The following is a 13,968-nucleotide window of genomic DNA, read 5'->3' as shown; positions in this document are numbered from 1 at the left end:
TATAAGACCATGTCATTTACCAACAAAGTTCATTTTACTTCTCACTTTGCAATTTGGATGTCTTTGATTTCTTTTTCTTGTCTAATTGTTCTGGCTAAAATTTCCAGTATTATGCTAAATAGAAATGCCATCACTTTTGATTATCATAGCTTTGTAGTCAATTTTGAAGTTGAGAAATGTGTGTGAATCTTCTTCTTTTTCAGGACTGTTTGGCTATCTAATGTCCTTGGAGGTTCCTTATGAATTTTAGGGTCGTTTTTTCTATTTTTGTAAAGAATGTCCTTTGGATTTTGATAGGGACTGCTAATCTGTAGATCCTTTTGGTTATTCATTAATAATAATGACAGCAATATTAAGTGTTCCAGTGTATGAACATGACTGTCTTTGTATCTATTTAGACCATTTTAAATTTCTTTCAGCATTGTTATCATTTTCATCGCACAAATCTTTCACACTTGGTAGTTCCTAAGTATTTTCTTTGATGCTATTATAAATTGACTTATTTTCTTGGTTTTTCCAGATGTTTGTTTATTCTGTATCCTGCTATCATGATGAATTAACTTTATTAGTTCTAGCAGGCTTTCTGTGGAATCTTTTAGGATTTTCCATATATAAAATGGTATTATCTGTAAAGAGATGATTTTGCTTCTTCCTTTCCCATTTGGATGCCTTTTATTTCTTGTCTAATCACTCTGGCTGGAACTTCCAGTATTAAGTTAAATAGAAGTGGCAGTAATGAGTATTCTTAATCTTGTTTTTAATCTTAGGGAAAAAGCCTTAATCTTTCACAATTGACCATTATGTTTGTTTTCATATCTGACCTTTTATCATATGCTTTTTCTGAATCAATTGAGATGATCATGTGTTTTCTCCCTCTAGTAATATAGTGTGTATTATGTTGAGAGATTTTCGTATGTTGAAAGTTGTTAAAACTCCTTGGTCATGGTATATAATCCTTTCAATAAGTTTCAGTTTTCTAGTATTTTGTTGGGGAATTTTGCATCGGTATACATGGCTTTGTAGTTTTCTTTTTGTGTCTTTGAGCAATGCTGACCTCACAGAGTAGGAAGTCATCTTCAGTATTTTGGTAGAATTTGATAAGGGTTGGTATCAATTCTTAAATATTTAGTAGAGTTCATCAGTGAAGTTATCTGGTTTGGCCTCTTAAATAACTGATTTGTTGTTCTTGCTTGTTGTAAATCTGTTCAGATTTTCTATTTCTGCTTTAAGTCAGTTTTTAGTACTTTTCCTAGTCAGTTTTCTTGAAATTTGTCTATTTTGTGTAGGTAATTCTATATATACAGTTGTTAGTAGTACTGTCTGGCAATTTTTTTTAAAAGTCTGTAAAATTGGTAATAATGTGCTCACATTTCTAAGTTGTTTAATTTGTCTCTTCTTTTAATCTAGCTGAAGCTTCATCTTTTTTTGTTTTTTAATGTCAAAGACTCAGCTCTTGGTTCTATTAATTTTTTTAGTCCACTGATTTTTGTATTCTCTGTTTTGTCTTTGCTCTGATCTTTATTATTACCTTTTCTCTGCTGGCTCTGGGCTTGTACTTCTTTCTCTAATTCTTGAAGCTATACAGTTAAGTTCCCAACTTTCTTTTCTTTCTTTCCTTTTCCCATTTCCTCCCTCCCTCCCTCCCTCCCTCCCTTCCTTCCTTCCTTGGATTGAACCCAGGGCCTTGTCATGCAGGGCAAGCACTCTACCAACTGAGCTGTATTGTATCTCCAGCCCCCTAACTTCCATATTTAATGTTGGCATTGACCCCTATAAATTTCCTTCTACGACCTGCTTTTCCTGCATCTCAGAAGCATTTGTATGTTTTTCGGTTTTCCTTTGTATCAATTTCCTTTATGATTTCTTCCTTAATCCATTGGTTGTATAAGTGTATTCTTTAACTTTCACATATTAATTATATTTCATTTTCCTTCTGATAATTGCTTTGTAATTTTATACCTTTGTGATTAGAAAAAAATACTTTATGTGATTTTAATCTTATTAAGTCTTTTTTAGCCCAACATATGGTTCATTCTAGAGAATGTTCCATGTACACTTTAGAAGAATGTGTATTCTGCTGTTGTGGGTGTGGTGTATGTATGTATGTAGGTAGTTATTTTACTTTTTTGAGAGGGGACACTTTATTTCTTGTGTAATTGCTTGTGATTGTACTTCTGGTATTTTGTAAGATATAATGGTGAGAGTAAATGTCCTGTTTTGTACAGATCTTAGAGGAAAAGCTTTCACTTCCTCTCCATTGATTACAATGTTAGCTGAGATTTTTTTCTCCCCATAAATGGCCTTTGTTTTATTGAGGAACTTTCCTTTTGTACCTAAATAGTTAAAAGTTTTATTCAAGAAAGCATGTAGAACTTCATTGAGTGCTTTTCAGTGTCAGTTGGTACCATCGTGTAGTTTATGTCCTTTATTCTGTTAATGTGATGCATCACATTATTGATTTACTTACTTTAAACTAGCCTTGCATGCCAGGGATAAATCTCACTTGATCACTGTTTAAATTTGATGTGCTGTTTCTGTCTATGTTCATTTAGAGACATTCACTTGTAGTTTACTTTTCTTGTGATATCTTTGGTTTAAGTATCAGGCAGTGCTGGCTTTGTAAAATAGGTTAGCAGGTACCTGCTTCAGCTCTGCCTTTGATGTGTCTTTTTTTTTTTTTTTTTTGAAGAGTTTAGAAAGTATTGGTGTTTGAAAGTTTAATAGAATGCAACTAACTAATATAGCCAATGCAACTGTAAAACTGTCTATCTGTTCCTGGGATTTTCTTTGTTGAGGGTGTTTTTTTTTTTAAACACTTATCTTTTAGTTAGAGGTGGACACAATATCTTTATTTTACTTTTATGTGGTGCTGAGGATTGAACCCAGTGCCTCACTTATGGTAGGTGAGCACTCTACCACTGAGCCACAACCCCAGCCCATGGGGGTGTTTTAATTACTACATCAATCTTTTTATTACTATCTATCCAGGCCTTCTAATTCTTATCAGTTCATCTTTGGCAGGTTTCATTTTTCTAGGTCTTTATCAACTTGCTCTAGGTTATTGAATTTGTTGGTACATAATTATTCAAAATAGTCTGTTAGAATCCTTTTCGTTTCTGAGGAAATGAAACACTCATTTTCTATTATATATATTCAAGTCTCTTTCTTTGAAATAGCGAAGGGTTTGCTGATTTTATTTTTTCAAAAATCCAACTCTTGGTTCTGTGAATTTTGTTTTCTGTGAACTTTGTTTCTCTGTTTGATTTATGTGTGTCCTGGTTTTTATTATTTCCTTCTTTCTTTTAACTTTGGACTTAGTTTGTTCTTTTTTTTAGTGCCTTAAGATGTAATGTTAGACTATTTCTTTAGCCTATTTCTATTTTTAATGTAGCATTTCTTGCACTGAATTTTCCTTTTACTACTGCTTTTGCTGTATCCCACAAGTTTTGGTATGTTGTGTTTTTGTTGTCTTTTGTCTTTTGTTAAAGACTTGTTTTGTTGCCTACCATATGGTCTGGTCTATCCACAAAAGTATTCCATGTGTGTTAGAGAAGAATGTGTACACTGAAGCTTTCAAATGGAGAGGTCTTTAAATATCAGACAAATTTTGTCTAAAGTAAAGTTCGATTCTAGTCTTTCCTTATTAATTTTTTGTCTGGCTTATTCATCTGTTGTTTAAAATAGGTATTGGAAGTCTTTTACTATTATTATATTACTGTTTTGTCCTTCATGTCCACTACTATTTGCTTTGTATAATTGAGTGCTCCAATATTGGGTACATATATATGTTACAGTTGTTTTGTCCTCTTGAGTTCTTTTATCATTAAATAATAACCTTTTTTATCTCCTTAGCTAGAACTCTATTGTAGCTAATTAAATGTAGCCACCCTTGCTTTCTTTTGGTTATCATTTATATGGAATTTCTTCTTTCATACTTTCATTTTCAGCCCATGTTCTCCTTAAGCCTAGTGGTAATCTCTTTTAGGCAGCCTATAGTTTGGTCTTTTTCAATTCATTTATCTACTTTGTCTTTAATTGGAGAACTTGATCCATTTATATCCATTGTTATTATGGATAGATAAGAAGTCATTATTGCCATTTTGTTAATTTTTTAAAAATTCTTATTATTTATCTTTGTAATTTGGAGATTTTCTGTAGTGCTGTTTTGATTCCTTTCTCTTGACTGTTTATGTATGTTATAGTTGGTTGCTCTGTGTTTACCATAAGGCTTGCATAAAACACCTTACAGTTCTGATAGATCATTTTAACAACTTTAGTTGTATACGTGAACTCTAGACTTTTACCTTCTGCCTCACAATTTATATTTTTGATGTCACATTTTACTTTTAAAAAAATATTTTTAGTTGTATGTGGACACAGTACTTTTATTTATTTTATGTGATGCTGAAGATTGAACCCAGTGCCTCACATGAGTTAGGCAAAGTGCTCTACCACTGATCTACAACTCCAGCCCCAAATTTACTTCCTACATATGTCTTCCTTCCTTCCTCCCTCCCCTCCCTCCCCTCCCCTCCCTCCCCTCCCCTCCCCTCCCCTCCCTTCCCCTCCCTCCCCTCCCTCCCCTCCCTCCCCTCCCCTCCCCTCATTTCATCTCATCTCCCCTCATCTCATCTCATTATCTCCTGGCCTACCAAGTTTCTACAGAGAACTGCTGATAGCATAACGAGGATTTCCTTACATGTGGCTTGACTTTTCTTCTTACTGCTTTTAAAATTCTTTGTCTTTTACTTTTGACAGTTTAATTAAACCGTGCCATGTACAGCACTTATTTCAATTAAATATCTAGACATTTTTGAGCTTCATGCAGCTGGATATTCATATGTTTTCTAAGATTTGGACATTTTAAGTAATTATTTCATTAAATAAACTTTCTGTACCTTTGTCTCTTTTGTCTCTCTTCTTTTTGTAACTGTCATAATGTGATTATTTGCTCACTTAATGACTTTATGGTGTACCATAAGTCTCATAGGTTGTCATCACTGTTTTTCATTGCCACCCCTCCTTACTAGGTAATTTCAAAACACCTTTCTTTAAATTCAATTGTTTCTTTTGCTTGATCTATTCTGCAGTTGAAGCTCTCTTTTGTTTTTATTTCATTCATTGAGTTCTTTAATTCCAAGATTTGTTTGTTGGTTTTTCTTTTTCTTTTTTTTTTTTATAATATCTGTCTCTGTTAAATTTCTTATTAGATAATAAATTGCTTTTCCTGATTTCATTGAATTGTCCCTGTTTTCTCTTGTATCTCACTGAGTTTCTTAAAGGTAATGACTTCATTAAGTTCATAAAGTTTATGTTTAGCTGTATTTGCTGTGTAACATCTCATTATTGATTTCTGTTCATTTATTACATTTTTATCACAGTTTATGTCACTTTTGGGAAACCTTTTCTGATCTCCCAAGGCCCTTGTACATATTCCCAGGCGAGCATTCATCATATGATATTATAATTGCTGTTTACTTTTTTACTGGTTTGATTTCTTACTAAGGTCAGTAAAGCCAGTGGCTACACAAATCCCTTACTCAAGTATATTTGTAATATGAAATTTTATACCCCATGCAGTTTGTCTTGCATTGAGAAACCTCTTGAAAGCTTTTATGCCATTTTTTGAATTGAATATTTTAATTTTATGAACTGTTCCACTTTGGGTAGTGGTGGTGAGGAACAAACCCAGGTGCAGTGGCAATGCCTGTAATCCCAGTGACTTAGGAGGCAGGAGGATCACAAGTTCAAGGCCAGCCTCAGCAACTTGGTGAGACACTGTATCAGAATTCAAAAAAAAAAAAAAAAAAAAAAGTAAATAGAAAGTACTAAGGATGGAACCCCCAGTGTTGAATTCTCAGAACCAAAAAAAAAAAAAAAAAAAAGAAAGAAAGAAAGAAAGAAAGAAAAATTATTAAACATTAAACCCTGTATTGTCTTATTATTTCTAATACTGTGGTCCTGTCAAACCATGGAGTTTCTGAACTGCTGCTGCTGTTAACTTAGTCTATAGAGATGGTAGCAATTTATGATGTGAAAACAAAAAAGTTCTTTAAAGCCAAAATGTAATATTGATTTCCTCTTTTAAATGTGCATTCACAGAACTCTCAGTACTCTTAGATACTTCCTAAGGCAAAATTCTCATATGTTCAGTATGCACTTGATTCTAAAATGTACTCTTCTCAATCTCAGGTGTTTATATACTTCCTAATTTCTCTACACCTGCATAATGTTGTTGTTATTTTTTACTAAATTCATTGTATTGTTAGTTTCTTAATTTTCTCTTTCCTTTTTCCACATTTTTCAATTTTTCCTGTTGTAATATTGTTCAATAATTATTATACGGAATACTGATGTTCTTAGTTTTGTTCCTTTTTATATATATATGTGTGCCTTTATTTTATTTATTTATTTTTATATGGTGCTGAGGATCAAACCCAGTGTTTTGTAGGTGCTAGGCAAGCACTCTACCACTGAGCCACAACCCCAGCCCCTTAGTTTTGTTCTTAATATATGTTTTGGCTTTATCACTCTTGTTTTAGTACTTTTTCATTTTATTCTATTTATATGAATGTTTATATTACTGTACGTTATGCTAGTAGACTTTTTAATTGATATGTAATTCATATGCCTTAAAATTAACCCCTTTTTAAAAGTATAAAATTTAGTGGGTTTTAGTTTTTTATGAAGTACTGAATACTAGGTACTTTTAGTATCCCAGAAAGAAACCTAGTACTTATTAGCAGTCACTCCCATTCTCCCTTGCTCTCAGCCCATGGCAAAAGAAGCCATGGGCTTTTTTTTTGTGGATTTATTTTGGAATGATAATATCAATGGAATCATATAATGTGTATTATTTTGTGTTTGCTTTTTTCACTTAGCATCATGTTTTCAAGGTCTATGCATCTCATAACATGTGTCAGTACTTTGGGCTACATAACATTTAATGTATGGATATGCCACATTTTGTATATCTATGTATTAATTAATGGTCTTTTGAATCATTTAAAATTTTTGGCTATATGGATAATGCTGCTGTGAATAGTCATGTTTTTATATTGGGTAAGTACCTAGAAGAGAAACACCAGGTTATATGCTAAATGTAATTTTTTGAGGAACTGTAATATGGTCATTAGGTTTAAAACTTCAGTGATCTTCAGAAAAAAAAATTGTTTTTTGATACTTTTTACTTTCTTAGGCAATCTGGTAAAAGGAACATTACAGTCCCAGGGTTCAGTACTTCCTTCCTATAAGAGCTGATGCAATGTTCTTATAAAGAAAAGTTTCATAGATTCTTTAATTGAATTTCTTTAGGAAAAACCTATAGAGTTTTTCTGAGCTAAATGTGTTCCTACCTGATGATTAGGTTAGTTATCAAGTTTTTACAGAAATTCTTAAATTTTCTTGTTCCCAAGTTGAAAGGTTTGCTGAACTAGTGGTTCAGTGGACCAGGAGCATAAGCATTTTAACGGATCTAATTGTCGAACCATTTCCTTTATAGGGTTTTGACTCTGGGAGGAGGGCTGCCTTACTTGGAGCACCTTAATCTCTCTGGCTGTCTTACTGTAACTGGTGCAGGCCTTCAGGATTTGGTCTCAGCATGTCCTTCTCTAAATGATGAATACTTTTACTACTGTGACAACATTAACGGTAATGCATTTTAACAATGAGATAATTTTGAAGGAATTGATTTTTTAAAATTCTAGCCATTCTAATACTTTTTATGGTTTCTATTTTATGGTTTCTATTTGTAGATTCCTAATTACTCAAATTGTTTTACTTTCAGATTTAGTCCTTTAAATTTGATAACATTTTAAACAATCACAGATTTTCATTAATTAACTTCTAGAAAGGTAAGTTTTTCTTGTGAGATAGATGTTTCAAGTATCTATTCTGCTAGGCTTTTGATGCATATAATAGATTAATTATTTACAAATGATAAGTTATTGTGGAAATACTAAAATTCTTATAAAAATTTGAAAATTCTTCTGGTATTGTAGCTTTCACTAACAATTTAGAGGTATTGATGTTTTAGAAACACTGATTTCTTAGTGTATCTAAAACTTACACTGATCTTTTAAGATTCACTGATGATACACTCATTTTTCTTGTAAGACAGATTTATTTAGTCTAGTATATTAAGGAGGGCCTTAGCAATATCAACTTTTTAGGAATTCGGGGTCTGGTTCCAGGTAAATTTCAGTGAAGATTGACAGGGGCATAGTATATGGGGTGAAGAAAATGCTGAGATGCTTTAGATATGACTGAAGTTTTCATAGTATTTTGGAAATTGATTCCTGAACCTACTTTTAAATGTCATCAGATAAATATTTCATAATTTGTTTGTTTGAAGCCTATCCTACCCTATAGTGGGCCTGTTTAATGTATACCCAGTGCCATTTTGGCACTGATACATCCTTGGTAGAGGCTAATTTCCCAGAAGCATAAAAAGCTGCCCTTCAATTATTAATAAACAAGTGAACCTCCTATGTTTATAACTGGAAGAAAATTTAGATCACTCAGATTCTGCTATTAATCTATCTTTTTATACCACATACTGTTGCCTTTGAGAACCCAGTTCATTGTAATAGATCAGGAAGATCAACTGAGTTTTTGTCACACAGAACAATTGACAGGAGCCAGGAAAACTAGAGAGAGTAGTGACAAAGTAGAGGAGTTAACAAGTTGCTATTTCTCAGAAATTACTTTTTTCTTATATATAAGAGATGGGAATTTTAGTTCTTCTATTCCTGGAATCACATTGTTTTGCAGGATATGGAGTTCTTGATATTTAGCATTAAGTTGGAGCATATCTTTGCTCTCTTGCTTTAGTATACAATCAAGAAGCAGTGAAAATGATGTTATTTTTGTTGCAGGTTGCTAAGCCTATAAAAGCAGAGTATGTTGATGTGACGAAGCAGTTACCCTTGTAGACAAAAAGGGGTTGAGAAGGGATTTTTTTTTTTTTAAATATAAACTAAGTTATGTTATTGAAGCTTCAATGTACTTTCTACTTGTAGGGCATATTATCAAAATAATCAGTAAGCAGTTATTTCTTGTAAGAAAAACACTTTAACAAGGGGGAGAAATGAAGTACAGTAGATGGGGTAGAGAGAGAAGATGGGAGGGGATGGGAGGGGAGCGGGTTAGTGGAGGATAGGAAAGGCAGCAGAATACAACAGACACTAGTATGGCATATGTAAATCAGTGGATGTGTAACCGATGTGATTCTGCAATCTGTATCCGTGGTAAAAATGGGAGTTCATAACCCACTTGAATCAAAGTGTGAAATATGATATGTCAAGAACTATGTAATGTTTTGAACAACCAACAATAAAAATTAAAAAAAAAAGAAAAACACTTTATTCAGGGGTTGGGAATAAATCTCACAACCTTATTTGTTACATTTATTTTTGGCTATATAAATGTTTGGAGTTGTGAAGTATTAGGTTTCGTTAATTTTTATTATCTGCCTTTTTGTGTTTATGCCTTTTTAAACTTCTTGAAATAATTTAAATGATAGGATGTATTTAATGCTTAAAGTCTACTGTACTGTGTCAATATTCTTTTTATCTTAATTTATTTTGAATATATAACTACTATAGTGTTCCAAAGTAGCTGCTATATTCTTTCTGTTCAGTGAAAAAAATTTTATAAATAGTTGGTAATTTTTTCAACAAATGATTGACTTTGGAAGATAAGAAAGGTAATGGTAGTGCTTGAATTGTTCAGATTTAAATTTTCTTTTATGACTTGTTAAAGCATGACTTGAGAGAAATGGAAATCTAGCTCACAGGGTGACTAGAAAGTATTGGAATTGTATTCATTTTGCAAGATGTCTTGACACACAGTGTCTTTTAAAACAGCTCAGCTTATACACTAATTATTTTAGTAAATGCAGGAGGGGAGCTTTTTATTTACTATTTCTGAAAGCAGCCAGTGTGTTTTAAGATATAGTGTTATAGAATAACACGAAAACATTTAGGTGACAGATCATATTTTAAATATTTGAAAGTAACTTTTAACCAAAATTGTATTTAGTTAAAATCTGTAAGTAGCTAAAAGAATATTGATGAACATTATTCATATCAGTAAGTGATAATTAAAGCAGAATGGTCTGTTTCCTAAGCACTAGCACTAGCAAATTTTGAAGATCGTTATCAGATATTCAAGCAATAACTACTCTACCAAAATTAAAAGTACTGCTATAAGATGCAAATTTCAGTTCTTCCAGTGATTCTTCATGGCTTTTAAATCTGTTAATTGGTTTGAATTTAAAAGATTCTTAGCCATAACACCTACAAAATTCTTTATCTTTTAAGAAGTGTTAATTGGAATGGCATAATTTAGAACTCTGAAGAACATTTGAAAAATGATAGCAAATAGACTTATACTGATTCATATTTCAATGTATGTATAGTTTATGAATTAAGATAGATTAGCTCATAGTTTTGGAGGTGATACAGTTTCAGATGATTTGCTTTTTTACATTTCTAATTTAAGTTAAAGAGGAATTAAAGGTAAGTGAAGGTAAGTGCAGATGTATAGCATAAGTTATAGTACTTAAAACCTAGGAAAGATAAATCCATTCTGTAGTAAAAACTTTGGGAAATAATAGCTACCTTCATCTAATATTTAAAATGTTTTCTTCCAAAAGTTATTCTTTGCCACACATTTTAAATTTTACTTGATACATAATCATTAAATAATGTTATTCTTTATGTAGTTTAGCCCTATATATTATAACCATTTGGATTTTCTCCTACAAAGAGGTTGGAAATTTGCCCTGGATGAGTCAGATATTTAAAGGGAACTCTCATTAGAATTGTTAGTATCTCTCAAGTATAGTTAGCTGTCTACCTGAGGTACTTGGCAATTCAGTGTATCCTAGTTATATTTCTTTTTGATGCTGCCTTACTTTTTCTGTTGTCCATGTGTTTTCTTTTCTCAGCAGGCCTTCTGTGATGCTTGTTATATTAACCTTGCTCACAGTTGCATTGCTATTCTTCCCTGTCTTCTACAGTTTGAGACTAGGTTTTAAACAGAGGTGTCTTCACTTTTACTTTGATCTTCACAGTAAAATGCTTTGGAAAATACTATTACTTTCATGGATCATTAGGATCAGATATCAATAACTGCTCTGTTAATGACCTTATGATACTTTTGTAATTATGAGGCATTTAACATGTTAGTGATTATGTACCTATAAGATTCCCAAGATAGAGACTACTTTTACATTTGAAAACACCAGTATATTAATTTCCTCTCTTTATCATTTAGAATTTCACTGAACTATATTCTAGTACATATAGTAAGGAATTGGTGCATTTTATATCATTGTCAGCAAGAATTTTGTTTTGTGATGAGCTGACATCACAATTGTGTTGGCATTTCACTTAATCCAGGGCACAGATTTTTATGTTTACATTATTCTTCCTTTTCCCCCCACCATGCCTTAGACTTTGAGGGCGGAGTGACCCAGGTAGACAGGGTGGAAACTGAGGATGCTAGGCCCTTGTATCTTTGGGGTAGGGTGGTACCGCTCTCTAGTGTCTGGATAGGCATGAGTCTCTAGGAGAATAGTTTTCTTGGTCCCATTGCCCCATGGAGGCTCCTGTTTACATTTTTTCCTTGAAACTTTGCTTTCAGCCATTGTTTCTGATTTTTCCACTGTTGGATTCAGTATGAAATTTCCTTCTTTAACTTTCTGCCATTAAAAAAAGGGGGGGGGCACATAGATAAGTGTAGCCGACAATACCTATAGTCCTACCGGTTTGGGACGCTGAGGTTGGAGGCTTTCTTGAGCTGAGGAGTTTGGGGCCAACCTGATCAACATAGAAAGAGCCAGTCTCTTTTAAAAATGTAGACATTTTGAAGAATTTTTGGGTGTTTTAGCTTGGAAAATTGAGTCTTATTGTCTCATATTTCTCCCTTAAAAGCTGAGGATAGAATTATATACTGATAAAATCATAGTCAGATATAATTTGGCAAAAACCAGCAATTAAAAATTTGTGTACAGACTAAGTATCAAGACAGGGAGATGGTAAGTGAGGCAGGGCTTAGATCTTGGAGAAAGGTACTAGATGGTTGGTAGGCAAAGCTATAACCATAGAAAGGTTGAGCAAAGACAAAGAAATATGGGGGTCTGGGTGATGCATGGTAGGTAAAGCTGAAACATATTCAAAGGGAAAACTGGCCAAAGACTGACAGTGAGTGAAGAGTTTCAAACTATAACATTCCTTACTGGGGCATTTCTAGTAAATACTAATGTGTACTAAAAAAAAATTATCTTGACTTTGTGGTTAAGATGGCTTCACAATGTACCTTATTTTCCGAGAAAATAATATTAACAAAAATGCTTTGTAAATTTTAAATATTTGACACATTTAACTTTCAAAAGTGAAGATTTTTATTTTGAAGAAATAAAAATGACTTGTCGTGATCTAATTTTATACTTAAAGTAACTGTGGAATAATTTAAAACATATAAACAGAGTAATATAATGATTCTAAATGTACCGTTAGCTTCAGCAGTTATAAAACCGTGGCCAGCCTTTTTTCATCTGTACCATTACTTATTCCCATATGTGCTTCCCCTGTTAATTTGAAACTAATCCTAGACATCATGTCAATATTAAAATTAAGTATAAATATTTAAAAATAAGTGAAGTCATAAGCTGTTGCTATCCTACACAGATGTGTAAAAGTTCACCATTTCTTAAAGATACATTTTGAAACTTATTCCATAGTGAAATGTGTGAACATTACACTTTAGTGACTATATATCCCTTTTCTTTTGTGTATCCCCTCTTTGGAATGGAAGGAGAAGTTATATATGTTCAGTTGCAAGGAATTACTTTATTAAAGTAGTATTAGCATAGTAGTCTTGTTGAAATCTACTAAAAAAAAACCCAAAACAGTACAAATTTAAAATACATTTCTAGGGGCTGAGGTTGTAGCTCAGTGGTAGAGTGCTTGCCTCGAGTATGTGAGGCACTGGACTTGATTCTCAGCACTGCATATAAATAAAAAATAAAGGTCCATCAACAACTAAAATAAATAAAATTTAAAGAATACATTTCTAAGTTAAGCTAGGTATCACTCCAGCATTTTATAATTTTTCACTTACAATCCATTTGCTATGTTCCAATGTAAAGTTATATTTCATGTACTTTTTTCATTTTTTGATCTTTATAGTATCATTATAAATATTTTGGTTGTCACAATGGCTACATAAAGAACTAATTAATTGTTTTTTGTTCATCGTGCAGACATCCTGAAAGACTTCAATATAGTTGAAATAACTCTTCCACATTTGCCTGCCTTTATGAAACCTGTCATTTATACAGAGTGCTTTACATTTGAATATGTGCTGTGAAACTTTTTTGTTATTTTCTAATTCTCAGCTGTGTTCCTTAATGGATCTTTTATCTAGTATCTGTGTAGCATAGTGTGACTGGGATAATTATCCACAAATATTTTATTACTCTTCTTTGTAAGTGAATCACAGTTTTTTATTATGTCTTAGGTGTCTGTTTACTCATTATTTACTCAAATTTTGGAAAATAATTTAATCTAATCCTAACATGATTTTTTTTCTTGCTACAAATGTTAAATAAAAATATGAAAAACATATTAAGTCTATGTCTCTCTAGTATATTTTGTTTTAAACTTGGAACATGATACTCATTGCTCAATACTGGATTCTTTAGCTGACTTTTTACATAAAGATGAGATTGTTTTTGCCTTAATTACGTTTCTAGGAAGATATTCAGAGTATAAGAATATGTCTTTAAATAAGCCTGGTAGTTTTATTTCTAGAGATCGTCTCTTTTTCTTCTTGGGTTTTTATTTTGTAAGATTGTTGCCAAAGAATTATTTCTTTACCTTCCCCAATTTGCCTTTTGGACCATGAAAGAAAAGTCAAGCTGCTATTGGCAATTTTTTTCTGAATAAGATTTTTCTTTAT

General features: G+C 32.3%; 1 protein-coding gene across 1 annotated transcript in view; it reads left to right on the top strand.

Annotated features, from left to right (window-relative positions):
* Positions 1 to 13,968, top strand: part of Fbxl5 (F-box and leucine rich repeat protein 5) — a 43,271-nt gene that overhangs the window by 28,357 nt on the left and 946 nt on the right. The window contains exon 10 of the mRNA XM_076863978.2: positions 7,502 to 7,650. Coding sequence (XP_076720093.2) covers positions 7,502 to 7,650 — 149 coding nt within the window. The remainder of the gene's footprint in view (positions 1 to 7,501; positions 7,651 to 13,968) is intronic.

This window comes from Callospermophilus lateralis, chromosome 8 (genome assembly GCF_048772815.1).
Source record: "Callospermophilus lateralis isolate mCalLat2 chromosome 8, mCalLat2.hap1, whole genome shotgun sequence".
Taxonomy (NCBI): Eukaryota; Metazoa; Chordata; class Mammalia; order Rodentia; family Sciuridae; genus Callospermophilus; species Callospermophilus lateralis.
Note: the sequence above shows the minus strand (reverse complement) of the source record. Positions and strands in the feature narration are given on the sequence as shown.